We start from the raw sequence: 26796 nt of genomic DNA, 5'->3' as shown, positions 1-26796 counted from the left end.
TTTCATGTTCATACTCATAACTGAGTAGGAATATAGGATACCATTATATCTACTACCGTGGGCAAGAATCCCTTAGGAGAAATGGAGTAGCCCACATAGTCAACAAGAGAGTCCAAAATGCAGTACTTGGGTGCAAATCTCAAAAGTGACAGAATAATCTCGGCTCATTTCCAAGGCAAACCATTCATCACAGTAATCCAAGTCTATTCCCCAAGCACTAATGCCGAGGAAGCTGAAGTTGACTAGTTCTATAAATACCTATAAGACCTCCTAGAACTAACACTAAAAAATGATGTCCTTTTCATATTATAGGGAATTGGAATGCAAAAATAGGAAGTCAAGAGATACCAGGCCTTGGAGTACAAAATGCAGCAGGGCAAAAGCTAACAGAGTTTTGTCAAGAGAACACATTGGTTGTAGCAAAAACCCTTTCCCAGCAACACAGGAGATCCCTTTAGAGATGACTTCACCATCACCAAATAGTATTGAAATCAGATTGATTATGTTCTTTGTAGCCGAAGATGAAAAAGTTCTATACAGTCAGCTAAAACAAGACATGGAGCTGACTGTGGCTCAGCTCATCAGCTCCTTACTGCAAAATTCAGGCTTAAATTGAAGGAAGTGGGGAAAGCTACTAGGCCATTCAGCCTAAAACAAATCCTTTGTGATTATACAGTAGTTGTTGTTCAGTTGCTAACTGGTGTCTGGCTTTTGCAACCCCGTGAACTGCAGCACACCAGGCTTCCCTGTCCTTCACTGTCTCCCTGAGTTTGCTCAACCTCATACCCATTGAGTCAGTGATGCCATCCAACCATTTCATCTTCTGTCACTCCCTTCTCCTCTTGCACTCAGTCTTTCCCAGAATCAGGGTCTTTTCCAGTGAGTCATCTCTTTGCATCAGGTGTCCAAAGTATTGGAGCTTCAGCATCAGTCTTTCCTGTGAATACTCAGGGTTGATTTTTTTGGGGATTGACTGGTTTGGTCTCCTTGCTGTCCAGGGGACTGTCGAGTATTCTCCAGCACCACAATTCAAAAGCATCAGTTCTTTAGCACTCAACCTTCATTACAGTCCAGCTCTCAAATCTGTACATGACTACTGGAAAAACCATAGCTTTGACTACATAGATCTTTGTTGGCAAAGTGATGTCTCTGCTTTTTAATACACTATCTAAGTTTGTCAAGAGAAGTTGTTCAGTCTTGTGCTACTGTTTGCAATCCCATGGACTGTAGTTTACCAGGCTCCTCCGTCCATGGGATTTTCCAGGCAAGAGTAGTGGAGTGGCTTGCCATTTCCTTCTCCAGGGGAACTTCTCTACCTGGGGATTGAACCCCGGTTTCCCGCATGGCAGGCAGATGCTTTACCCACTGAGCCACCAGGTCTGTCATAGTTTTTCTTCCAAGGAACAAGCGTCTTTTAATTTTGTGGCCACAGTCACTGTCCGTAGTGATTTTGGAGCCCAAGAAAATGAAAGCTGTCACTGTTTTCTCTTTTCCCCAGTCTGTTTGCCATGAAGTGATGGGATTAGATGACATGACGTAGTTTTTTGAATGTTGAGTTTTAAGCCAGCTTTTGCACACTCATCTTTTACCTTCATCAAGAGGCTCTTTAGTTCCTCCTCACTTTCTGCCATTAATGTGGTACCGCTAGATCTGAGGTTGATCTTTCTCCCAGCAATCTTGATTGCAGTTTGTGCTTCATTCAGTACTGCATTTCACATGATGTATCTACATAGAAGTTAAGTAAGCAGGGTGACAATATACAGTGTTGATGTACTCCTCTCGATTTTGAATGAACTCATTGTTCCATGTCCAGTTCTAACTGTTGCTTTTTGACCTGCATACAGGTTTCTCAGGAGGCAGGTAAGGCGATTTGGTATTCCCATCTCTTTCAGAATTTTCCACAGTTTGTTGTAATCCATGGAGTCAAAGACTCTGTAGCATAGTCAGTGAAGCGAAAGTAGATTTTGTTTTGAATTTCCTTGCTTTTTCTATGATCCAGTGGATATTGGGAGTTTGATCTGTTTACCTTGCCTCTTCTAAATCCAACTTATACATCTGGAAGTTCTTGGTTCATGCATTGTTGAAGCCTAGCTTGAAGGATTTTGAGCATTACCTTTCTAGCATGTGAAATGAGCACAGTTGTGCAGTAGTTTGAACAATCTTTGGCATTGCCCTTCTTTGGGATTTGAATGAAGGCTGAGCTTTTCCAGTCCTGTGGCCACTGCAGAGTTTTCCAAATTTTTTGATATATTGAGTGCAGCACATTAACAGCATCATCTATTAGGATTAGAAATAGCTGGAATTCCATCATCTCCATGAGCTTTGTTTGTAGTGAGGCTTCCTAAGGCCCACTTGACTTCACATTCCAGGATGTCTGGCTCTAGGTGAGTGATCACACCATTGTGGTCATCTGGTTCTTTAAGACCTTTTTTGTAGAGTTTCTTCTGTGTATTCTTGCCACCTTTTCTTAATGTCTTTTGCCTCTCTCAGGTCCTTGCCATATTTCTGTCCTTTATTGTGCTGATCTTTGCATGAACTGTTTCCTGGGTATCTCCAGTTTTCTTGAAGAGATCTCTAGTCTTTCCCATTCTATTGTTTCCCTCTATTGCTTTGCTTTGTTCATGAAAGTCTTTTTTATCTCTTTTTGCTATTCTCTGGAACTCTGCATTCAATTGGGTATATCTTTCCCTTTCTCCTTTGCCTTTCACTTTTCTTCTTTTCTCAACTATTTGTAAGACCTCCTGAGAAAACCACTTGACCTTCTTGCATTTCTTTTCCTTGGGGATGCTTTTAGTCACCACCTCCTGTACAGTGGTACAAACCTCCATCTATAATTCTTCAGCACTCTGTCTACCGGATCTAGTCCCTTGAATCTATTTGTTACCTCCACCGAATAATCATAAGGGATTTGATTTAGGCCATACCTGAATGGCCTAGTGGTTTTCCCTACTTATTCAGTTTGAGCCTAAATTTTGCAATAGGGAGCTGATAATCTGAGCCACAGCCAACTCCAGATCTTGTTTTAGCTGAGTGTTTAGAGCTTCTCCATCTTTGGCTGCAAAAAATATAATCAGTCTGATTTTGGTATTGATCATCTGGTGATGTACATGTGTGGAGTCATCTCTTGTGTTATTGGAAGAGGGTGTTTGCTATGACTGGTGCGTTCTGTTGACAAAACTGTTAGCCTTTGCCCTGCTTCATTTTGTAACCCTGAATATGCCTGTTATTCCACGTATCTCTTGACTTCCTACTTTTGTATTCCAGTCCTCCATGATGAAAAGGACATCTTTTTTTTTTGGTAGATCTAGGAGGTCTTGTAGGTCTCAGAGAATTGTTTAACTGCAGCTTCTTTGGCATTACTGGTTGGGGGATAGACTTGGATTACTGTGATGTTGAATGGTTTGCATTGGAAATGAACTGAGATCATTCTGTTGTTTCTGAGATTGCATCTAGGAACTGCATTTTGGACTCTTTTTGTGGACTATAAGGGCTAGTCCATTTCTTCTAAGCGATTCTTGCACACAGTAGTAGATATAATAGTTATCTGAATTAAATTTGCTCATTCCCATCCATTTTAGTTCACTGGTTCATAAAATGTTGATGTTCACTCTTGCCATATTCTGTTTGACCACTTCCAATTTACCTTGATTCATGGACCTAACATTCCAGGTTGCTATGCAGTATTGTTCTTTACAACATCAAACTTTTACTTTCACCACCAAACACATCCACAACTGGGCATTGTCATCGCTTTGGCTCAGCCTCTTAATTGTTTTTGGAGCTCTTTCCTCACTCTTCCCCAGTAGCTTCGTCCAGTAGCATATTGGACACCTACCAACCTGGGGAGTTCATCTTTCAGTGTCATATCTTTTGGCCTTTTCATACTGTTCATAGAGTTTTAAGGCAAGAATACTGAAGTGGTTGCCATTCCCTTCTCCAGTCGACCACGTTTTATCAGGCCCTGACTAGCAGGGACGTGCCTTTTAGCTACTCCACATAGCTAGATGGCATGCCTGGCACACTGGTTGTCCCACTGCCTTATTGAGTGCGTAAACCTTCACTGGCCGTTCAGTGTTAGTCAGCGTACCACTTAGGGGCCAAGGCAGAGGCCCTGCTGGAGTCACCGGGAAGGGATCTGGAGAAGGCTGGAGCCGATGTTGGAGGACGCCCAGGAGCAGAGGGCTCCCCGGCCCCACAACTGCTGCTGGCCGCCTCGGGCCATTCTGCTCCCCAGGAGCAGAGGGCACCTCACTTCTTCCCTGCCACCCGCTGCTTTAGGACCAATCTGCTGCCCAGGGCAGATGGCACCCCAGATTACACAGTGGAGATGATGAATAGATTCAAGGGATTAAGTCTAGTAAACAGAGTGCCTGAGAACTATGGACAGAGGTTCGTAGCATTATACAGAAGGTGATGACTAAAACTGTCCCCCAAAAAAGAAGAGGTGGCAAGAATACACAGAGAAACTATACAAGAAAGGTCTTAATAACCACGATGGTGTGGTCAGTCAGATAGAGCCAGACTTTCTGGAGTGTGAAGTCAAGAGGGCCTTAGGAAGCATAATTACAAACAAAGCTAGTGGAGATAATGGAATTCCAGATGAGCTATTTCTAATCCGAAAAGATGATCCTGTTAAATTGCTGCACTCAACATGCCAGCAAATTTGGAAAACTCAGCGGTGGCCACAGGACTGGAAAAGGTCAGTTTTTATTCCAATCCCAAAGAAGGGCAATGCCAAAGAATGTTCTAACTATTGTAGGGCTGCGCTCACTTGACATGCTAGTAAGGTTATACTCAAAATCCTTCAAGCTAGGCTTCAACAATACATGAACCAAGAACTTCCAGATGTACAGGCTGGATTTAGAAAAGGCAGAGGAGTCAGAGATCAAATTGCCAACATCCGCTGGATCATAGAGAAAGTAAGGGAATTGCAGAGAAACATCTACTTCTGCCTCATTGACTCCACTGAAGTTTTTGACTCTGTGGATCACAACAAACCGTGGAAAATTCTGGAAGAGACAGAATACCAGATCTCCTTACCTGCCTCCTTGGAAACTTGATGCAGGTCAGGAAGCAACAGTTAGAACCCTACATGGTACAACTGACTGGTTCCAAATTGGGAAAGATGTACAACAAGGCTGTAATTATTACCCTGCTTATTTAATTTCTATGCAGAGTATATCACACGGCATGCTGGGCTGGATGAACCACAAGGTGGAATCACTATTGCTGGGAGAAATATCAGTAACCTCGCAGATGGTACTATTCTAATGGCAGAAAGTGAAGAGAAACTAAAGTGCCTCCTGGTGAGGGCAAAAGAGGATAGTGAAAAAACTGGCTTAAAACTCAACATTCAGAAAAATAAGATGGTACCATCTGGTCCCATCACTTCATGGCAAATAGATGGGGTGAAAAGTGCAAATAGTGACAGATTTTACTTTCTTAGGCTCCAGAATCACTGTGGATGGTGACTACAGCCATGGAATTAAAAGGCATTTGCTCGTTGGAAGGAAAGCTATGACAAAAATAGACAGTGTTTTAAAAAGCAGGGACATCACTTTGCCAACACAAGTCCCTCTAGTCAAAGCTGTGGTTTTCCAGTAGTCGTGTACGGAGCACTGTAAAGAAGGCTGAGTGCCGAAGAATTGACGCTTTTGAATTGTGGTGCTGGAGAAGACTCTTGAGAGTCCCTTGAACTGCAAGGAGATCCAACCAGTCCATCCTAAAGGAAATCAACCTTGAATTCTCACTGGAAGGTCTGATGCTGAAGCTCCAGTATTTTGGCCACCTGCTTCAAAGCGCTGACATTGGAAAAGACCCTGATTATAGGAAAGATTGAAGGCAAAAAGAGAAGGGAATGGCAGAGAATGAAATGGTTAAATGGCATCACCAGCTCAATGGACATGAATTCATGCAAACTGGAAGATAGTGAAGGACAGGGAAGCCTGGTGTGCATGGGATCAAAGAATGTCAGACATAGCTTAGCAACTGAACAACAACAGTCCTTAATGTGATAAAGAATATATACAGAAATCTAACTTGGTGGTGAAAGACTGCATGTTTTCTTTATAGCTTGTGATCGAAAGAAGCATGCCACCTCTCCTGACTGCTCTTTGGCACGTGCTGAAAGTTATAGCTGGGACAGTAAGGTAGGAAAGTAAAAGGCATATAGGCGAGGAAAAAAAAATCTACATGATGTGACTATCTAACTGGAATACTCCAGGGAATATAGAAAACTCCTAGAATTAGAAATCGGGTCAGCAGGGTCACCAGATATATGGTCAGCATACAAAAGTCAGTTGTATTTCTGTGTATTAGCAGTGAACACATAGGAACCAAAATTAAAATGCAGTGCCATGTTCAGTTACTCAAAAACAGGAAAAACTTGGGTGTAAACCTCACGAAACATGTATAGGACTTGTATGCCCCAAACTATGAAACAGTGATGAAAGAAAGCAAAGATCTAGAGAAATGAAGAGCCAGCATGTTCATGCAAGAGTCTACAGACGTAACTTATCCTCAAATCAAAGTGTAAATTTAATGTAATTGCTAAATAAGATTAAAATTTGATACGGAAAGGCAAAGGAAGTAGAACAGCTGAAAATAATTTTTAAAAGAAGAAAAATGTGGACACAGTCACTACCCAGTTTCAAGAGATTATATAATTACAGTAGTTGATACTGTGTGGTATTGGTGTGGTGTTGGTGAAGGGATAAATTCATAAGTTGATGGAACAGAATCAGGAACCCAGAAATAGCCCCACACAAGTATGGCCAGCTGATATTTGACGAACACACAAAAGCAACTTAATAGAGAAAAGATAGTCTTCTCAGGAAATGATGCTAGAGCTGCTAGATAACCACAACCAAAAACATGAACCTTGGCTTAAACCTTGCATTTGATACTAAAATTAACTCAAAATGGATTCTAGATTTAAACGTACAACTTTCAGATGCTGACACACAAGAAGTCTTTGGGACCTAAGGCTTGGTAAAGGAAAAAACCAATAAATGGACTTCATTAATATGAAAAATGTTTCCTGTCACAAAAGATCCTGTTAAGAGGATGAAACAAGCTATAGGAGAAAAAAATGCCAGCCTCTTACTTCACAAAGTATTCATGTCTAGAATACATGAACTTTCAAAGTTCAATAGTAAAATCTACACAGTCCATTTTTAGAAAATGATCTAAAAGAAATGAGCAAACAGTTCACCCAAGAGGGACTATAGATGGTAAATAGAATATGCAGAACGTTCAGCATTACTTGCCATTAGGGAAATGGCAAAGACCATGATGAGGTACACTGCACTCTTACTGGTTTGGTCTAGTTGCTAAGTTATATCCAACTCTTTGGGACCCCATGGACTGTAGACTGCCAGGCTCCTCTGTCCATGGGATTCTCCAGGTGAGAATACTGGAGTGGGTTGCCATGCTCTCCTCAAGGGAATCTTCCTGATCCAGGGATCAAACCCAGGTCTCCTGCATTGCAGGCAGATTCTTTACTAACTGAAGTACGCGGGAAAAACTCTTACTAGAATTTCTAAAATAAAAGCTAGTGGCAATACCAAATTCTGGGAAGGATGCAGAGAAAGTGGATCTTTTATACATTGCTAATAGGAACATAAAATGGTTTAGTTGTTCTGGAACATACTTTGGCAGTTCCTTGTAAAACTAAACATGTACTTAACATAGCACCCAACAGTTGCACTCCTGGGCATTTATTCAGAGAAATGAAAATGTAGGTCCACATTAAAACCTGTACATGATTGTTCAGAGCATCTTTATTTGTAATAGCCCCAAACAGGAGCAACCGAAATGTCCCTCAGTAGACAGATGATTAGAAAACTAGTTAAGAGGACTTCCCTGGTGGCCTGTTAGGTAAGAGTCCGCCTTGCGATGCAGGGGAGGTCCGCAGAGCAGCTAAGCCCTGCATACGGCAACTAGAGAGTCCGTGTGCCACCTGAAGCAGAAGATCCCACATGACACGACGGTCCCGTGTCCTACAGCTGAGGCCCGACGCAACCAAATAAATAATCCATGTTGTAGAGTAGTTCTCAGTGGTAACAAGAAATGAACTGGTGGTACAAGCACCAACTTGGATGGATTTTAAAGAGTTACATTGAGTGAAAAAAGCCAGTCTCAAGAGTCACATATGGTATGAGTCTGTTTATATAACATTCTCAAAATCACAGATTAGTGGTTGCCAAGGGTAGGCATAGTAGATGGAAGTGCAGTAAAGTGTGATTATAAAAGGATAACATGGAGGAAATCTTTGTAGTGATAATTCTGTGTCTTGATTGAAGTGGTGTTTTCATGAAATCTATACTTGTGAATTAAAAGACGCCTGCTCCTTGGAGGAAAAGCTGTGACAAACCTAGACAGTGTATGAAAAAGCAGAGACATTACTTGGCTGACAAAGGTCCATATAGTCAAAGCTATGGTTTTTCTGCTAGTCATGTACGGATCTGAGAGTTGGACCATAAAGAAGGCTGAGTGCCAAAGAATTGATTCTTTCAAACTGTGGTGTTGGAGAAGACTCTTGAGTGTCCCTTGGACTGCAAAGAGATCAAACCAGTCAATCGTAAAGGAAATCAATCTCAAACATTCATTGGAAGGACTGATGCTGAAGCTGAAGCTCCAGTACTTTGACCACCTGATGTGAAGACCGACTCAATAGGGGAAAAAACCCTGATGCTGGGAAAGATCGAAGGCAGGAGGAGAAGGTGACGACAGAGGATGAGATGGTTAAATGGCATCACTGACTCAATGGACATGAGTTTGAGCAAACTCTTGGAGATAGTGAAGGACAGGGAAGCCTGGTTTGCTGCAGTCTATGGGGTCACAAAGAGTCAGGCATGACTGAGTGACTGAACAGCAATACTTGTGGTAAAATGGCATAGAACTGTGTGCACTCACTGTATAAATGTAAATGTCCTGGTTTTGATTTTGTACTGCAATTATTAATATGTATTATGTAATGATTGGAGGAAATTGGGTAAAGAGTACACAGAACTTTTATATACTATCTTTACAACTTCCTTTGCAATTTCAAAATAAAAAACTTCAGACCACAGTCTACATGCAGCATAAGTTCAAACAAGTGATAGTGAAATGTTGCCCATTTGGAAATCTTAAATAGACGCTCACGTTAATATTTAACGCTGCTTGCACATCTAGGGAAAAAGGACAGTTGATAACTGTATTTTGTGTTTAACACAATTACCATGGTACAAAAGTCAGTTCAGTTCACTCAGTTGTGTCCAACTCTTTGTGACCCCATGAACTGCAGGGCGCCAGGCCTCCCTGTCCATCGCCATCTTGCGGAGTTTACGCAAACTCATGTCCATTGAGTTGGTGATGCCATCCAACCGTCTCATCTTCTGTCATCCCCTTCTCCTCCCACCTTCAGTCTTTCCCAGTATCAGGGTCTTTTCCAAGGAGTCAGCTCTTCACACCAGGTAGCCAAAGTATTGGAGCTTCAGCTTCAGCATCAGTCCTTCCAATGAACACCCAGGACTGATCTCCTTTAGGAATGACTGGTTGGATCTCCTTGCAGTCCCAGGGACTCTTGAAGAATCTTCTCCAACACCACAGTTCAAAAGCATCAATTCTTCAGCACTCAGCTTTCTTCATAGTCCAGCTCTCACAAAAGTAGCTCTAATAAATTGTTCTTTTTTCTGTTAAGGCTCCTCTGTCCAGCATCAGTTATTTTTATTCTTTACTAACAAGCCCACAAATATTCCAGGTTTATCCAAAGGAACCTAAGGAAATAAAGAACTCATGACTGAACATTATACTACTTGGGTCGAGCTTTTCCCCTTGTTTTCCTTGTATTCCTTATGTTTCATCTCCTCATCAGGAATTTTGTATTCTAATTGTGTAAACATGGAATATGTATACATTTGTATATAAATTATAGTAGGAGTTACGTGGCCATTGTAATACGTATACTACATGGTAGGTGCAGGTTTGTAAAGCCTCATAACTACATAGGTTGAACTTTTAAATAGCATTGTTTTGAATAACACCGTTCCGATTTTAGTTTAAAGTTTAGATTGGGTATCCCCAGGCTGTCTGTCCAGAAAGCTTTCACTGATAATTTAAAGTAACAGTGTTTCTATTATTTGGAAAGCACTTATGACACCCTTTTGTTAGAACTTTACATTCATTATTTAATTGAATTTCTTCACAGCACCTATGAAATGGCACTAGCCTCTCTCTCTCTCTTTCATAGTTGCAGAAACCGGGCTGAGAAGGGTTGGGTAACTTGAGCAAGGTCACCAGTTGTATGGCTGCAATTTGAGCCTGGGAACTGACTCCAGTGCCCAAGTTACTAAGAACTATGTTCCACTGTGGGTCTGAGGGCTCACATGTTTACTTGATTCACACTTCTCCCTCCAGTGGCAACCAAATTGCTCAAGAACCCAGTTCCCTTTCTTACCTCGTACAGGCCTCTTTCAGTACCAGATTTCACTAGAAACTATGGCTTCATGTCTGCGAATGGCGGCACTATTCAGCATTCTCTGGTTCTTTATATTTAGATCCACATTTCAGTAGCCTGGTCATTCTCAGAAAACAGACATAAAATTACGTAGGGTATATACATTGTTCCAGCCAGCTAGGCAAATTTTGTTGTTAAACTGGTCATATTTTAAATGTCTTCAAAAATCAGTCTGTTTTATCTGGAAACAGTAGTCGCAAAGAAAAAGCCAAGGTTTGTTTTAGAGTAAATCCTTTGACTTAACTCCTCTCTGAATTATGTCATAGTAGTAATAAATGACAACTAGTAGCAAGCAAAGATATTTATTCTTTATAGGCATAAATAAATCTAGTCTTGGTCATTATCAACTGTGCAGCTGGGCAAACTCCTAAAGATTGCATTGTAAGATACACTATTGAAAATGTTACAAATACCTGCCTTTTATGCTTAGATGCAGAGTTTTCAGTTCCTCTGAAAACAATTAAAACAGCTTATATCTTTGGTTTTAAAAACATGTTTTTTTTTCAAAGATATTAGTAGGCTTTTGACTTTTGTAAGGTTTGGTATTTGTATTTCATATGTAACATAATATGTGCTGTAAAGTGCTTTTATAAATTGATCTAATTTCTTATCTTTTCTTTACAGGAATATATTAAAGGAATTTGTGAACCTGAACTAGAAGAAAGAGAATGTTACCCCAAGGCCATGCACTGCATTTTTGTTGGGGCACAGAGCCTATTTCTGAAGAGCTTGATTCAGGACACCTGTGCCGATCTCTGCATTCTCGACATCGGTCTCCTTGGCATCAGAGGAAGTGCCGAAGCTGTGGTCATGGCTCGGAGTCACATTCAGCAGTTTGTAAAGCTCTTTGAGAATAATGAGAACCTACCCAACAGCCAGAAAGAATCAGAGGTAAAAAGGGAATTTAAACAATTTGTTGAAGCTCGTGCAGACAGTTACACAATGGATTTGTTAATTTTACCCACTTCCTTGAAAAAAGAACTCTTGGCACTCACCCAAGGTGAGGAGAATCTGTTTGAAACAGGAGATGATGATGATGTTGAAATTAGAGATTCTACGCAAGGAGAGTTTACACAGAATGCTGCCACAGGGCTGACTATTTCCAGAGATGAAACTGTTTTGCAGGAAGATGCAAGAAATAAAGCGGGGACTCCCGTTTCTGAGCTTACAAAACAAATGGACACAGTCTTTTCTAGTTCACAAGATGTACTTTTTGTTCCAATGAATGGTGTAACCCCAGATGAAGAGGCACTTTCCAAAGACAGAGTTTGTCACAAGAGGAGGTTTTCTGATTCTGAAGAAAGGCATACCAAGAAACAGTTTTCTTTGGAAAATGTTGAAGAGGGAGAGCTTCTACATGATGGTAAGACATTAGCTGGAAGTGTAATCACTGACGTCTCTGATTCTTCCACTGAGGCCGAAAATTTAAGTCCAGACGTAAAAGACACTACTGAGGAAATGGAGTACAACATTCTCGTGAACTTTTTTAAAACCATGGGCTACTCCCAAGAAATTGTTGAAAAGGTCATTAGGGAGTATGGGCCATCTACTGAACCATTATTACTCTTGGAGGAAATTGAAAAAGAAAATAAGAGATTCCAAGGAGACAGAGAATTTTCACCTGGTAGTGTGTATCCAGAGACCAACAGAACCAAAAATAAAGGTGTTTGTAGCAGCATAAATGAGCTTGCAGCAGATTCCACTCCAAAGAAAACACAAACTCACACACAGCAAAATATGGTGGAAAATTTTTCTCAGTTACCATTCAGAGTTGAATCAAAACCATGTACCTCAAATTGCAAAATTGATACTTTCAGAACAGTGCCGATAGAACAGAAACAAGAAATCTGGAGTTCAAATCAGAACTACATTTGTAACATAGACCTTGAGACTGATGGCCTTTTACCCTCTGTTGTCCCTTCAAGTCCCAAAGAAGTTGTCAGTTTTGTTTCAAGAGGAGCTTCAAGTCACCAGCCCAGAATTCCGGTTTTTCCTGAAAACGGTTTGCAGCAGCAAGCAGAACCTTTGCTTCCAAATAGTGTGAAGTCTGCCTCTGAAAACCGCTCCAGGTGTTGTAGCTCTCCTCAGTCTAAGCCCGGCTGTCCACCCCTTTCTCCACCGATGCCACTCTCCCAGCTGTTACCTTCAGTTACTGATGCTAGGTTGGCGGGACCTTCTGAGCATATTGATTGCTCAGTTACGGGGGTTCAAAGATTTCGAGATACTCTGAAAGTGCCCTACAAGCTGGAATTAAAAAATGAACCAGGGAGGACGGATTTGAAGCACATTGTTATAGATGGAAGCAATGTTGCGATTACGTAAGTCCACTCTCTTCAAATTATAGCTTTCAATAGGGCTCTTAGCCATGTCTCAGAATTGCAGTGTTTATAGGAACTATCCTGTGTGTAGTTGACCCTATTCTCTGGCTCTTCCTTCACTCTGCTAAACCTATATTTCTGAGGACAGGGAATGATGGAAAATTTGGCTTTTCACATTGCATTTCCCAATGATAAGCAGTAGAGAGACTTAAATCCTCAAGTTCTTAATGCTGTCTTAACACCACTGGGTTCTGAATACAAGGATGAAGCTTAAAACAAAAATGGGATTTCTTTTTCTGTTTCTGTACATGCCAGGTCTTAACCCAAGAATGTGCAGTGATAATAGGCGTGATGTATTTCTGTAATACTTTTGTTGATAAGAGTGACAGCAGTTTCCTTTCAAAGGAATTCTTCAGTTTGAGTTTCTTTATGGGCCTCTCCTCTTACTGAAAGTTTGTATAGTAAAAGAAGTTAAATGATCGTTTCTATTTAACCTGTCTTAGAACTCTTAGGGGGCAGTTTGATATAAGAAGAGTGTAGGGGTCAGAGTCGAGTCTCCGCCCACTGGGAACCAGCTGTTTTGACCTCAGACGGGTTTCAGCCTGCTTGGTTTCACTTGATACAACCTTTTGCTCTGAGCTAAAGGACATCTTTATCATGCTATTTGAACAACTGCTAGGTAATATCTCTCCCTGGTTTTCAAAACCAGTCACTCAACTGATTTTGAAGATGTCTTTAGTTCAGTTCAGTCGCTCAGTTGTGTCCAACTCTTTGTGGCCCCACGAACCGCAGCACACCAGGCCTCCCTGTCCATCACCAACTCCCAGAGTTTACTCAAGCTCATGTCCATTGAGTTGATGATGCCATCCAGCCATCTCAACCTCTGTCGTGCCCTTCTCCCCCTGCCTTCAATCTCTCCCAGCATCAGGGTCTTTTCAAATGAGTCAGCTCTTCACATCAGGTGGCCAAAGTATTGGAGTTTCAGCTTCAACATCAGTCCTTCCAGTGAACACTCAGGACTGATCTCCTTTAGGATGGACTGGTTGGATCTCCTTGCAGTCCAAGGGATTAGCATTTTAAGTAGTTGCAATTCAAGAAAAAGGGCATCTGGACATGGAATGAAGGAGAAGTTGAAATACAGTTGGCCCTCTAAGGTTGTGGGGTTGGGGGCCATCGACCCTCTGCATAGTCAGAATTAACCTTATTGTCAGCCCTCCATGAAGCTGTTCTGTATCTTATAGTACTGTAGTATTTACTATTGAGAAAAGGTCCATGTTTAAGTGGACCCTGTGTTCAAACTTGTGTTGTTTAAGGGTTATATGTACTTTCCTGAATTGCTGGATGCTTATATGACCTCTTTCCTAGGAGTTCTAAAACATCAATTAATCCCCTGATTTTTCAGGAATACTTGATAAAATTGAAAAATGAATTGAAAACTATTATTATGCATCTATTACATACTTGTTATTTTTTGTTATAATTTTCAGAGAAATTCACAAGAAGATAATATGATGAATTCCATTCATGTTGGGATTCACATTCATTTGAGATTCACATGTACCCATCAGCTAACTTCAGTAATTATCAACTCATGGCTTGTCTTGTTTCGTCCTTTCTCTTTGTTTCATCTGTACCCCACCTGCTGCCTTTCACCCATTTTGAAGGAATTTTCAGATATCTCATTTCCATCTATAAATATTTTAATATTTTAGTATCTATTTTTTAAATATAAAGATTCTTCTGATTTTTTTTGAATGGTGCTGTTCTTTGCTGTCAAAAATAAAAGAAAATGCCAGCACTTCACATGTAAAAGTGAATATAGGCAGTAAAAATACATAATCTGGTTGTCTTCATTTCCAAATAATGCTGTTTATTGTCATTTCACTTTGTTTTTTGGCAGTTCTTTTGGGGGGAAACCCAGCAAATGGCCCACAACTGTATGGCATTATCTAAGTAAAAATGTAAAGTGCAATTTTAATTACTCACAGCCCAAGCCCGACAGCAGTTCCTCATTGTTAAACAATTTCTTGAGCCTAATGATGATATAAAATTTAGGTCACGATTATGAGTAATATTAATCCTTTTTCATTTTTCTGTATGTGGAGAGATTTGGGTGTTCAAAGACTAAGAAATGCAAATTAAGATGGAATGAACGGTGATAATGATACTTTTAAAAAGCCTTTTTGTAGTAACTAGTGTATTTCTCAGAGGAGTTACTGTTGGAGTTTATAGAGTCACACTGGCTGTACAGAAAGGATGTTTTTGCATATCTGGTCCCTCCTACTTTGCCCATAATGCCCCCAGGCCATTGTGACACCCCAAAACACTGTTACATAATTCCTAACCTCCTTCAGTACAGTGCCATTTCTTTTGAAAACCACTGAATTAGTGCACTAAGGGAAACCACAGGCTGATTGAGAGGATTTTAATTTTCTTTGAATTCATAGATGTGTCAATTAAAAGCAACTCTTTTACAAAGGATATATTATCCTAGACAGACAGACTTATACTTAATTTAATGGAGATTGATCTCAAAATGTCAGTAATTAAAATTAACTCTTATTCTTGGAAGAAACTGTTTAATGGGTACAGGGGTTTTTTTTTTGGGGGGGTGATGGAAATGTTTTGGAACAAGATACAAATGGTGGTTGCACAACATTGTGAATATACTAAATTCACTTTAAAATGATTATTTTACATTGTGTGAATTTCACCTCAATTTTTTTGAGTCAGAAAAAAAATTATCATTCTAAATCAGCTGCTTCAGTTTAAATGGGAATTATAGACTATAAATTCCATAAAGGAAGTGATTCATGTGTGTTCGGCTCACTGAACTATCCCCAAGGATTAGTAACCACTTGGTGACAATGTGTTGAATGAATGAATGAATTAAAGACTTAATGAAGATTAGAATTGTTTGAATGACTTTTCACCACCTATTTATAGCTTGGTCTTCCAGTTGCTGTAGTAAATCAATTTGGATTACATTTCAACAAATATTTGGAATCTTAAAACTGAAACACTTGTTATATGTCAGGTACTGACTTTATCTTTTAAAACATAACCTTTACACCAGTTTTGTGAGATAAAAATTATCTGTAATATACATAACATGAAATGGCTTGAAAATCTTGTCCAAGATTATGCAGCTACAAAGTTTTGACCCATGATACAGTTCTCCAGAGCCATCGTGCACCCCACCTCTTCCCACAGACGTTGAGATTGAATTTTTAGGCCTTAGTGCCACTGGATACATTACTCCTGAGTTTCTTAAGCACTGCTGAGTAAACTTCACTAGCTTGACCTAGCTAGTTGGGGAAGTAGTTAAAAAGGAAACTTGAGTATTTGAGCAATAGGTTTGAACCCTTCCTTAAAGCCACTCAAGCCCACTCATCCCTGGGTTTCTGTAAAGCCTTATTTATTTGCCAGGCCAGTGTGAAGTCTGCAGCTTCTAACACACCGTGAGAAATTCCGAAATACCCTACTTAACGCTGCTGATTATGCATATCTCTACTTGGTTTTTCCCCTTTGTCACCGTGAGTGAGTCAAACGATGAGTAAATGGAAATTGTATGTGGTGTATGGCTAGACATCACCGCAGTGGCCAGATAACATTTGGTCTCTGTCAGTCTGAAACTTCAGCAAAGAGCACCTGACTTATCTGAATAGATAATTTTCCATGTAGATGAGGTTTGTCCCTTCACTTGCCTATATGTTTTAACCATTTTTTCACGGTAGTCTTGTATATCAGGGTTCCGTGGCTCTTGTTATTACATGGAGGCTGTAGAAAAGAATTACTCTTTCCTGGGTAACTCAGAAAGGGTTTTTCTCTCTTTCCCCACACTGCCCTGCCTGGTTCTGTGATGGCCCTGCATTTTCATCGTTTTTATCAGGTGTTTATCACCCATCTCCTCTCTGCTTTGAATCCTCTTCTTTCTAGTTGACTGCTACAATACAGAAGAGGGAAACAACACAGTGGTGTAACTTGTCTCCAAGTATATGGAAACAGAATCTCCCTTGAGAGCCTGCACATCTGGCTTCTCAGGCTTAATATCTGTTAATTCTCCATTTGCATCTGGGAACCCCAGAGCTTTGGCCTTCACCAGGGTAGAGAGGTATTATTGTATGTGTGCCCTCTGTCTCTGAGTCAAAAAAGACAGTTGGTCTATGTTTACCTGTCAGCAAGTTGTTTTTTTGTGATTACAGAGAGGCTAGGAGACAGCACATCTTTTGTTTGGTTATGATATGAAAATAAAAGTGGGACCTTATTATTTTAAACTCAGTAATTTGGCTCTACTTGATTTTATTTATTTCTTTTCTGGATTAGTCCATATGTTCTTTACCAGAAGTCTGAACTGCAATTTATTCCTGAATCAGCTCTAGAAATTTTTCAGGGTATTAAAAGTGTTTTGCTCTTATCACTGAGGATAACTAACCCTTTGAATTTTTTTTTTTTAATCTGTGCTGATTCTTCATTGCTGTTCAGGTTTTTCTCTAGTTGTGGACAGCAGGGGCTCTCCTAGCTGCAGTGTGCAGGCTTCTCTTTGTGGTAGCTTTTCCTGTTGCGCAGGGCACAGGCTCTCGAGCACACAGGCTTCAGCAGTTGGGCACATGGGCTCAGTAGTTGTGGCTTCCAGGCTCTAGAACACAGGGTCAAGAGCCTAGTTGCCCCTAGGCTTGTGGGATCTTCTCAGACGAGTGATCAAACCCATGTCTTCTGCGTCGGCAGGTGGATTCTTTACCACTGAGCCACCGGGGAAGCCCCTGGAATTTTGTTTTCGTGCTAATGTTTCTAGAAACTCCACTTTCCCCCTCTAAGCTTGAGAGAGGTTCCAGGGCAGTATATTTCCCTCCTTTTCCTTGAAAAGCATTAGTCGCTTGATTGTGTCCAACTCTTCATGACCCTGTGGATTTTGGCCCACCAAACTCCTCTGTCCATGAAATTCTCCATGCAAGAATACTGGAGTGGTAGCCATCCCTTCTCCAGGGATCTTCCTGACCCAGGGATTGAACCCAGGTCTCCTGCATTGCAGGTAGACTCTTTACCATCTGAACCACCAGGACCCAAAGGAATGGACTGAGACTTTATTTCCACTTAGTTTCTGCTGTTGCTGTCAACAGAAACATTTAAGGAAAAGAGGAAAAAGAGTTGATATACATTTGTGTCTGATGAATTAGCTAAGAAGGCACTTAATAAGCTTTTTTAGTGCATGTCTCTCAAGACTAAGACCCTCTGTACAAAAACTACCCCCCTCAAGCCGATTTTCCAGGAGCAAATGCCATATTGCTACATTCCTGCCTCATTTAAATGCTTTTAGATAAACAAGCCACTGCTAAGTTATTTCATCAAGAATGGGTTTGTTTACTTGTGTACATTTCCCGGTGTGGAGCTGATGCCTGTGCAGTCTCTGATTTATGATTCACTGAGAAGAGTGGGTTTTAGCCTCTAAAAGGAGGCATTTCTGAGCCACTCCTCTGAATGTTAGATGCTTGTTACAGGTCCAGCCCATTCTTGCTCCATGAAAATGGAGATTTAGTTGGGGACAGTACCACTGGCGATAGTGGAAAGGGTTAAAACCTCTGCTTTTCCTTAACTGCTGGAGAATAATTTTTAAATATTGTTCTTCATTTCTTTTGAAGTTGGTTTTGGGGTGGAGAAACAGTTTTTAATCCTCTGAACCATGAGTTACAAAGTAAGGGCTCGATCTGGCCACCACCTGTTCTGGTAAACATGGAACTTAGCTCCAGCCCCTCTCTTAGAGTTGACAGTTCTGTGGTGCGGCCGTGTCTGGTGCTCACTCGTGTTCAGTACCGTCCCTTGTTTAATTACTTTCCCCTTGCTTTCTGCTTCCCTCACGAGAATCATATGCCAGGGCCCCCAGGTAGTTGCATGTGAGTCTTGCCGTCAGCTTGTTTCCTGGAAGCTGTAAACTGAGTTGGTTTCCCAGTTGTCCAGAGAGGGGATGCAGCCCTCCTGGATGGAGGCAGATGCATTTGAAACCCCTGGGAGCTGTGGTGAGAACATGTCACGGGATCATTCTGATCATAGCTGCTTCTGCTGCGGCCACAAAGTCCTTCTAACATTCATTAAAGATTCTTAGAGGCCAGTGGACTAGGCCTCTCGAGAATGGGCTCTTCATCTAAAACCAAACATAAAAGGTTTCGTAAACAAGTATAGCCCCGAAGCTCAAACTGCCCTCTACCACAGAAGCACACTCAAAGCAACTGAATAAAATAAAACAGAAATCACGAAACTACTGAGTCACATCTCCTATCATGGTTTCTCTTGGCTTTGCAAAGCAGCAGACTGTTAAAGGAAATATTGTCCTAATTGTTTTTGTTGTTTGTGGATTTTACTTTTTCACTTTATTCTGGTAAAACTTAACATGCTTGAAACATGCTTTCAACTGAAATAAATTTTACTTATTTTCATATAGCCATGGTCTGAAAAAGTTCTTTTCTTGTCGTGGAATTGCAATTGCGGTTGAATATTTTTGGAAGCTCGGCAACAGAAACATCACTGTATTTGTTCCACAGTGGAGAACAAGGCGTGATCCTAATGTCACAGGTGAGATGAACTGATTTTTCCAGGTTACTAATAATTAGGTAATCAGTTGGCTCTTAATTGCAACACACACTACTTAGAATAGTGCCATGTGCCATAGGCAGCAGCTTTAAAGCTTTAAAAACAGAACTAAATTTGTTGGACCCAGTTAAAAAAAAAAAATCAGTTGAACAGAGTGTTATAGCATAAGACATACTTGGGGGAGGGATGGAAAGTTTAATAGATGTTTATAAAAAGTTATGTTAGTCTTCATTATATATCACAAAAATTTTCTTTGACTTTCTAAAAAGTTGATTAAATATGTCTTTCTACTATGCTAGGTTTCTTCCTCTTTAAATAGTATTTTTGAAAATGATCATTTGATAGATTTGGAACCTTCACATAAGATGTCTTTTTAACAGTTTGTTTAATAGCTTAATATAAGTCATTTATGTTCACTGGGTAGTACTGCATGGCTGACCTGCAGACCCCACATGGAAGATTTTAACTTATTATGGATCCTGAAATACCCAGAGAAAGTTAATGTTTTTCTTTTCTTGGGTCTTAATAGGAAGATTGGTGAAAGGGCTGTGCCAAGCAGCTTGATGCATCAGACAGCTGCTGCTGCTGCTAAGTCGCTTCAGTCGTGTCTGACTCTGTGCGACCCCATAGATGGCAGCCCACCAGGCTCCCCCATCCCTGGGATTCTCCAGGCAATACTGGAGTGGGTTGCCATTTCCTTCTCCAGTGCATGGAAGTGAAAAGTGAAAGTGAAGTTGCTCAGTCGTGTCCGACTCTTAGTGACCCCATGGACTGCAGCCTACCAGGCTCCTCCGTCCATGGGATTTTCCAGGCAAGAGTACTGAAGTGGGCTGCCATTGCCTTCTCCGATGCATCAGACTACCTGGAAATAAAAGGTAGACTGGGAGGAGGAAGGGTGAGAACAGGACCCACGCAGCACATTGACCAGGAAGTAATAAAACTTAGTTGCTGTTGAGGATAGAAATGGTGAAAGTACATTTCCCAGGTATCCCAGCTTCCCTCCCTCAGGGGAAGTGTATTTGTCCTAGCAGAGGGTACTTGAGAATAAGGCAGAACTACTCATTTCAGTCATTTTTGCAGTAGGATCCCTGAAAGAGTCTTGTAAGCCTTATGTGCTGTGCATTTCTAGAGCCATAAAGCACTGTGTGTGGACATTTCAGCCTGAGTCAGTGGTGAGTGCCACTGTAGGGAATGTAGTAGTGGGACTCTCAGACCCTGAGCCTGTAGCTGCTGTTTTGCCTATTACTCGTTTGTGGTTTTGGCCCTCTTCTTTCTCTGTCATGACCCACTCCCATGAAAATCAGTAAATATTTGTACCGATAACAGAGAAGAGATTAGATAGGGTAGCAATCAGAGGGAGATCTGACAGACTCTTGGAATAGGGACCAAGCAGTCCTTTTCGGGATCAGGACAGAAGAGTCTATCTGCCTCTCTGGCATCCCTCTTCTAGTCCATCCCCTGCCCTCTCTCAGGGACTTTGGCCCTCACTCTCTTTGTCCTCTATTGCTTGTAATAGAGCTGAGAAAAAGTTCTTAATAGTAAGATCCTTTATGTATAGGTTTATGGTTTATTCTTAAGCAAATAAGTTGAACATTTTTAAGTTTAAAAAATAGCTAAAGTCAATTTTTACATTACATTTGTTTTGGAATATGTCTTCCTTGGTTTTTTTCCCCCTTCCCAGTAAGTTCATAAAATGTAATCTTTGTGAGTCAATAGAAAAAAAGTTACCCACAAGTCTCCAAGTGAAACATTTGGGGGTGCTTTCATTCATTGAAACATCTGGGTAGTTAGCCTTTTTCTGAATGTGTATTCAACTTATTCCATAAACAGAACAGCACTTCTTAACCCAGCTCCAGGAGCTTGGAATATTATCTTTAACTCCTGCACGGATGGTCTTTGGAGAAAGAATTGCTTCTCATGATGACAGGTATGAAAGGCTGTTTTCTTTCTTAAGTGGGTGTGGGGTGGTGAGGAGCCAGCCATCTGCTCCACCAGACAGTTCATCTGGCACCTGAATCCACATCTTAAAAGGACATGCTTGACCCAAGTTTGAGAATTTTAACATTCATAGTCTTTAAGGTTATATATACATTCAGGGACATTACCAAAGAAGCTATTGAGTTAAAAAACTTTTTTAATAAAACATGGCTGAGAATCTGTAAGTAAAAGCCCACATTGAGTTGTAGTCTTTTTAAATACTTCTAGAAGTAATGTTTGTCTTGTCTTAGTGTGGCAGCCTCAAGGGTGCTTTTCACACTTCCTCTGTCTCCTCCTGGTTCTGTCTGGCTGGTGACTTAGTCTGTCACTGTGATGCCTGAGCCCTCAGCATTTCTTCCATATAATAGAAGATGGTCTCAGCTGACCCTCGTGTTAAAGGAATAAGCTGCCTTTCTTAGGTTGGTACATTGCTCAGGGAGCAGGTGCTGAGGCGAGTGTCTAGGAACTGAAGTGCTGGCGTCCTGTTCTTTGCTCTCCTGCCCTCACCTTCTGTCACTCTGACCTCTAGCCCTTACAGCACCCTGGTGGTGTTGCCTCATTGTTCTACCACAGTGCTCCCTCACGTGGAAGACAGCGCTTAGCTTGTAACCCAAGGTAGTGAATGATGGTCAGATGGGTGAGAGATGAAAAGAGGAGCTTGGCAGGGGAAGATAACTTGGAGTGATAGCAGACATTCAGCAGAAGGTCCGAAGGGCCTCCTCACTGACAACCTCTTGCCCTTCACCAGGCTGGTATGAGAGACCAGATCTGGGGAGAATCCGAGATGGCACGAAAGAGTGCGGGAGGAAGCACCTGGGGGTAGGGGCGTAGGTGAGAAAGTTTTGGGAGATTGGGACGGAGGGATTACCCTTGCTCCAGAGATACTGGGTAGCGACCCTGGAGAGCTCACAGGAAAAGGCGGGTTGGACTGCCAGGCTCATGAAGAGCCTTCCGATGCTGTTACCGCAGCAGCTCCCTTCTCACACCTACAGAATTTGAATGCATACGCAAGTGTGCAAACTAGGTTTCCACTTAATTTATATGGCTCTCTGGGTTTTTAGCAGATGTGAACATGTGTCCTGATTCACAGTGCACGCCCAGAAGCTTTACTGCCTATTTTCATTAATACTTGTAGACAAACATTACTACTTACTGTTCATGCCAATTAGAAATAATTTAGGATACTCATGCTAAATATATTTACTTATCAAGTTTTCCTAAGATTTCTGAAACTAATGAGGCTTGTTTTTTGATCTTTTAAGTACCCCCTACTGATAATAAAAGCAGTTGTTTTGCGCCTTTAATTCCAGTGATTTCACTCATTTTATTGTTTCATTATCTTTGTTTGCATTGCCTCAGACAAATGTGGTCATCCTGACTAGGGGACGAAACTCATATTATCCTCAGAAATCTCTCATTAAGAGGGTTTGAACATGAATAATCTCGAATGATGAAACAGAATTCTCTGTAATGTTTACTTGTTAAACTTTTTGGTCACCATATGAAAGTGAAAAGTGAAAGTGAAGTCACTCAGTCGTGTCCGACTCTTTGCGACCCCGTGGACTGTAGCCCACCAAGCTCCTCCATCCATTGGCTTCTCCAGGCAGGAATAGTGGATTGAGTTGCCATTTCCTTTTCCAGGGGATCTTCCCAACCCAGGGATCGAACCCAGGTCTCCTGCACTGGAGGCAGACGCTTTAACCTCTGAGCCACCAGGGAAGCCCATACGATCACCATATATCTTCCCATAATTTGTATTTGAGTGTATCTATAACTTGGACTAAACCTAATGCCAGTTCTGGACATCTTCTTAAGTCAGAGCAGAAAATGTGAATTTAGGCTAAAAAAAAAAATGCGGGGCTGACTGTGGCAAGGCTAATCTTAGAACCAAAGTACTGTAGCTTAGCAACTGAAAACTGAATAGTGATTTCACAGGCATCGATTCTGATTCATTCCTTCTTAGTCCTTATGCATTATCATATTACCACTCTTTATTGATAATACAAATTGTCTAGAAAAATGTGTAAATTGTGGTTAAGATTATTTTTTAAAAAGATTTTATGAAAACCAGACCTTCATTTATAATCATTCTAGTAATTTTAGGTGTTCAGTATTTCAAGTTGATGTTCAGTTGACAGGGGCTTAACTTTTCTGCATCCCAACCTTGGTTAAATTCTTTGATTTTCCTGTGAAGAGGAAATCCTTTTGTTTTTTATAGTAAAGCTACTCTGAGCTAGGGATGCCTGCTTGCCTGTTTTAACCACTCTTATATTACCATAGGTTTCTACTACACTTAGCAGACAAAACTGGTGGCATAATTGTAACAAATGATAACTTCAGAGAATTTGTTACTGAGTCAGTCTCCTGGAGAGAAATAATTACAAAAAGGTAAAACATTTTTCTTTGTCTTTGGTCAGAGATGTTTTTTGTTGTTTACTGTTTGTGTTTTGTCCACCTTGGAAGCAGTTCAGGAGACCACAGGTACCATAAGACTGTGCTTCCAATCCGCAGGGTCGCTGGCCCCTGTCAGTGAGCTGGAGGGCTAAGCACAGAGCAGCACCAGCAGGCCATGTGTGAATGCGCTCTGGTGCCCACAGGCGTCTTCTGTAGACCACTGTCCCCTGGCAAGAGGAGTATCTTTGTGGCCCAGTTAACTGTGTGATGGAGCAGAAATGACCACCTAGCTTGACCGTGGCCTGATGCCGAGGGACACTTGAGCAAGTCATTGGGCCTCCCCCGGGCTTTACTCAACAGTGAAATATGAAGGCTAGGTTTGATAACAGCTGTGATTTCAGCAAGAGGATAGTACCAAAATCAGTATGCTGACTGGGTTTTCACTTTGGGGAAAGGAAAGAATACTTCTACTTTTTAATATTGGATACTTTTCTTGAGCATTTTACCATCAAAGTTTAGTCATCTGTATTGAAAGCACATTGAATATCCAAAATAACAAAGTAAGTTTTCTGTTTGTGATGACACTGAGTGTGTTCAGCTGCATTAAGATCAGTGAACACAGGCTTCCAGGACTTTCTGTAAACAAGCATCATCTGACAAGTACTTACCAAAAACCAGTAGTCTTATGGTAGTGCCAGGGATGAGTCATAAGTGCCGGAAATCTAAAAAACATATCTTGAGGTTGTGTATATCTGGTATAACTGGTATATAACTAGTATAACTACATACTTACCTGTCTAGGGGGTTTCATGGTTGCCTCTTGTCTGATATTTATGTTTTTTGAATCATTAGAGGGTTTTAGAAAATGATACCCAGGTGAAAGTTAGTTACTATATGCATTTGACCCATATGCTGTTAAGAAACTGTTGTTGATAGCTGAAGTGAGAATTGGTCTTTGACCTTTTGGGCACAGTTAACAAGCCATTAATCTTCTAGCACATGTTTCTGTTGGATTTGTGCCCTGAGCTCATTGTCAGTGTCTGTTGGACGCTCATCTGTGTGTGCATAGAAGGTTTAAGTGAAGACTCACTCACACACCAACCCACTGCCTTCCAGAAGTCATAAAGCAAGGCAGAAACCAAGATCTAGGCAGCAAATCAGCCATTTGGACTTTTAAAAACATTTTTCTAGACTTGATAAATCATATTCAACTGACCTTCAGTATTTCTTGGTATACTAATTCCCTTTTTAAAAGAACATCAGTAGGTTTGCTTATGAGCTCATTTATTCAAAACTTAAACCTTTGCTGAGCACCCATTGTATCCTATGGTGACAGTCTTTCCATCTTGTTTTTCAAAGTTATATTGAACGTTATATTAAGAAAGGAAGCTGCTTCCCAAGCCCAGATAAAAATATGAAAGTCTTGATAAGTATGAGAGCCAGTAGGTAAAAGTTTCTCACTCTGTTGTATTTGTATACAAAAGAGAAAGTGGTTTCATGGGGTGTGTTTGGTTTTCTTTGCTTTAGCTGTTAAGTGAAAGTCTCTCAGTCACGTCCAGCTCTTTGTGACCCCATGGACTATACATACACAGTCCATGGAATTCTCCAGGCCCGAATACTGGAGTGGGTAGCCTTTCCCTTCTCCAGGGGATCTCCCCAACCCAGGGATCAAACCCAGGTTTGCATTGTTGCAGGCAGATGCTTCACCAGCTGAGCCACAAGAGAAGCCCAAGAATACTGATAGAAGAATACCCCAAGAAGGGATGGGTAGCCTGTCCCTTCTCCAGTGGATCTTCCCGACCCAGGAATTGAACTGGGGTCTCTTGCGTTGCAGGTGGATTCGGTTAAGCAGTCTTTTAATTTACTTTTTTCCCCCACATTGTAATTATTCTCCCTGTTGTAGATTGCTCCAGTATACCTTTGTGGGGGACATATTTATGGTTCCTGATGACCCTCTGGGAAGAAGTGGACCTCGATTAGAAGAATTTCTTCGGAAGGAAGTCTTCCTTAGGTATTTATTTCCTTTTCCGGGTTGTCCTGTGCTCACAAATCTGTTTCAGTTGGTTGTGCTTCAAGTGCAAGTGCACTTTCTCCCTGAGTGTTATGAATGGTGTGTTATTTCCAAGAATAGCCTTAGATTTAGTGCTGGTGAAATATAGGGGGAATGTCTCCCAGAGACCGAATCTTCATCTGTGGCTCATTCGGTTTTAGTCCCAGAAGAGAGGGTGGGAGCCAGACTTTCTGTGGTCAGAGAAGACAGGGCAGGCGGTGCTGGCAGCCGTGCACTCGTGGGTGCTGACCAGGCTCTGTGTGTGTGTGTCTCTTTGAGGTCATTTCGCCAAGTCATCGACTTTGGATATTTTATGCTTATATGAATTTACTTACTATTCAGGAATCACTACCTGGGAAACTGTTACTATCTACCTCACCGAGTAGAGAAGCAAGTGTTCTATATTTGTCTGAAATGAATTTGATAGCTTAGGTTTTCTTTCTTGTAGATTGGGGTTTGTTTGTTTTTTTGTGTTTAAAGATGTGTTTCCATTTTCAGAGTTCTCAAGAATGGACATTGTTAGTCCTGTGTGCCTAAATGGCAGATCGTATCCCCCAGTGATAGGCCTTTTCTCTTTTTAAAAAGTGAAATAAGCTACATTTCTGTGTATTTCTCAGCTGAAAGGGGTGTAAGCTGAAAGGAATGAGAGACAGCTCCCCCAGCGATTCAAGACAGTGAGACTTTAGAGCTGATCCTCTCCGTTTATGACAGGGCCTTTGGGGGATTCTGGGTTTGGATTGGAAAGGGCAGGTGGCTCACACAGAACTGTCTTCAGCACACAAGACCAGCATGATTTCCACTCCCAGGTCTTGTGAATCATTTATCTTTTGAGCCTTTGTGTTTCATTACACAGATGAGGGCTCCGTTCCCAAAGGTCCGACTTCTCTACCTGCCTCCACCAAGAGAATGGTAGCCATTTTAAGCACCTGCTGAATGGCCATACATCTTATTTTTCTTCCAAAGTCTGAACT

The 26796-nt window shown here is 41.2% G+C and overlaps 1 protein-coding gene and 1 non-coding gene across 2 annotated transcripts in view; one reads left to right on the top strand and one right to left on the bottom strand.

The window, feature by feature from the left end:
• The window catches only part of N4BP1 (NEDD4 binding protein 1), a 56987-nt gene that overhangs the window by 24098 nt on the left and 6093 nt on the right, over positions 1 to 26796 (top strand). The window contains exons 2-6 of the mRNA XM_069549794.1: positions 11126 to 12819; positions 19256 to 19386; positions 21235 to 21331; positions 23662 to 23769; positions 25679 to 25786. Of these exons, the coding sequence (XP_069405895.1) occupies positions 11126 to 12819; positions 19256 to 19386; positions 21235 to 21331; positions 23662 to 23769; positions 25679 to 25786 (2138 nt within the window). The remainder of the gene's footprint in view (positions 1 to 11125; positions 12820 to 19255; positions 19387 to 21234; positions 21332 to 23661; positions 23770 to 25678; positions 25787 to 26796) is intronic.
• On the bottom strand, positions 23029 to 23100 carry TRNAW-CCA (transfer RNA tryptophan (anticodon CCA)). The gene has a single exon. It is a non-coding gene; the product is annotated as a tRNA-Trp (tRNA).

This window comes from Ovis canadensis, chromosome 14, assembly GCF_042477335.2.
Source record: "Ovis canadensis isolate MfBH-ARS-UI-01 breed Bighorn chromosome 14, ARS-UI_OviCan_v2, whole genome shotgun sequence".
Lineage (NCBI taxonomy): Eukaryota > Metazoa > Chordata > Mammalia > Artiodactyla > Bovidae > Ovis > Ovis canadensis.
Note: the sequence above shows the minus strand (reverse complement) of the source record. Positions and strands in the feature narration are given on the sequence as shown.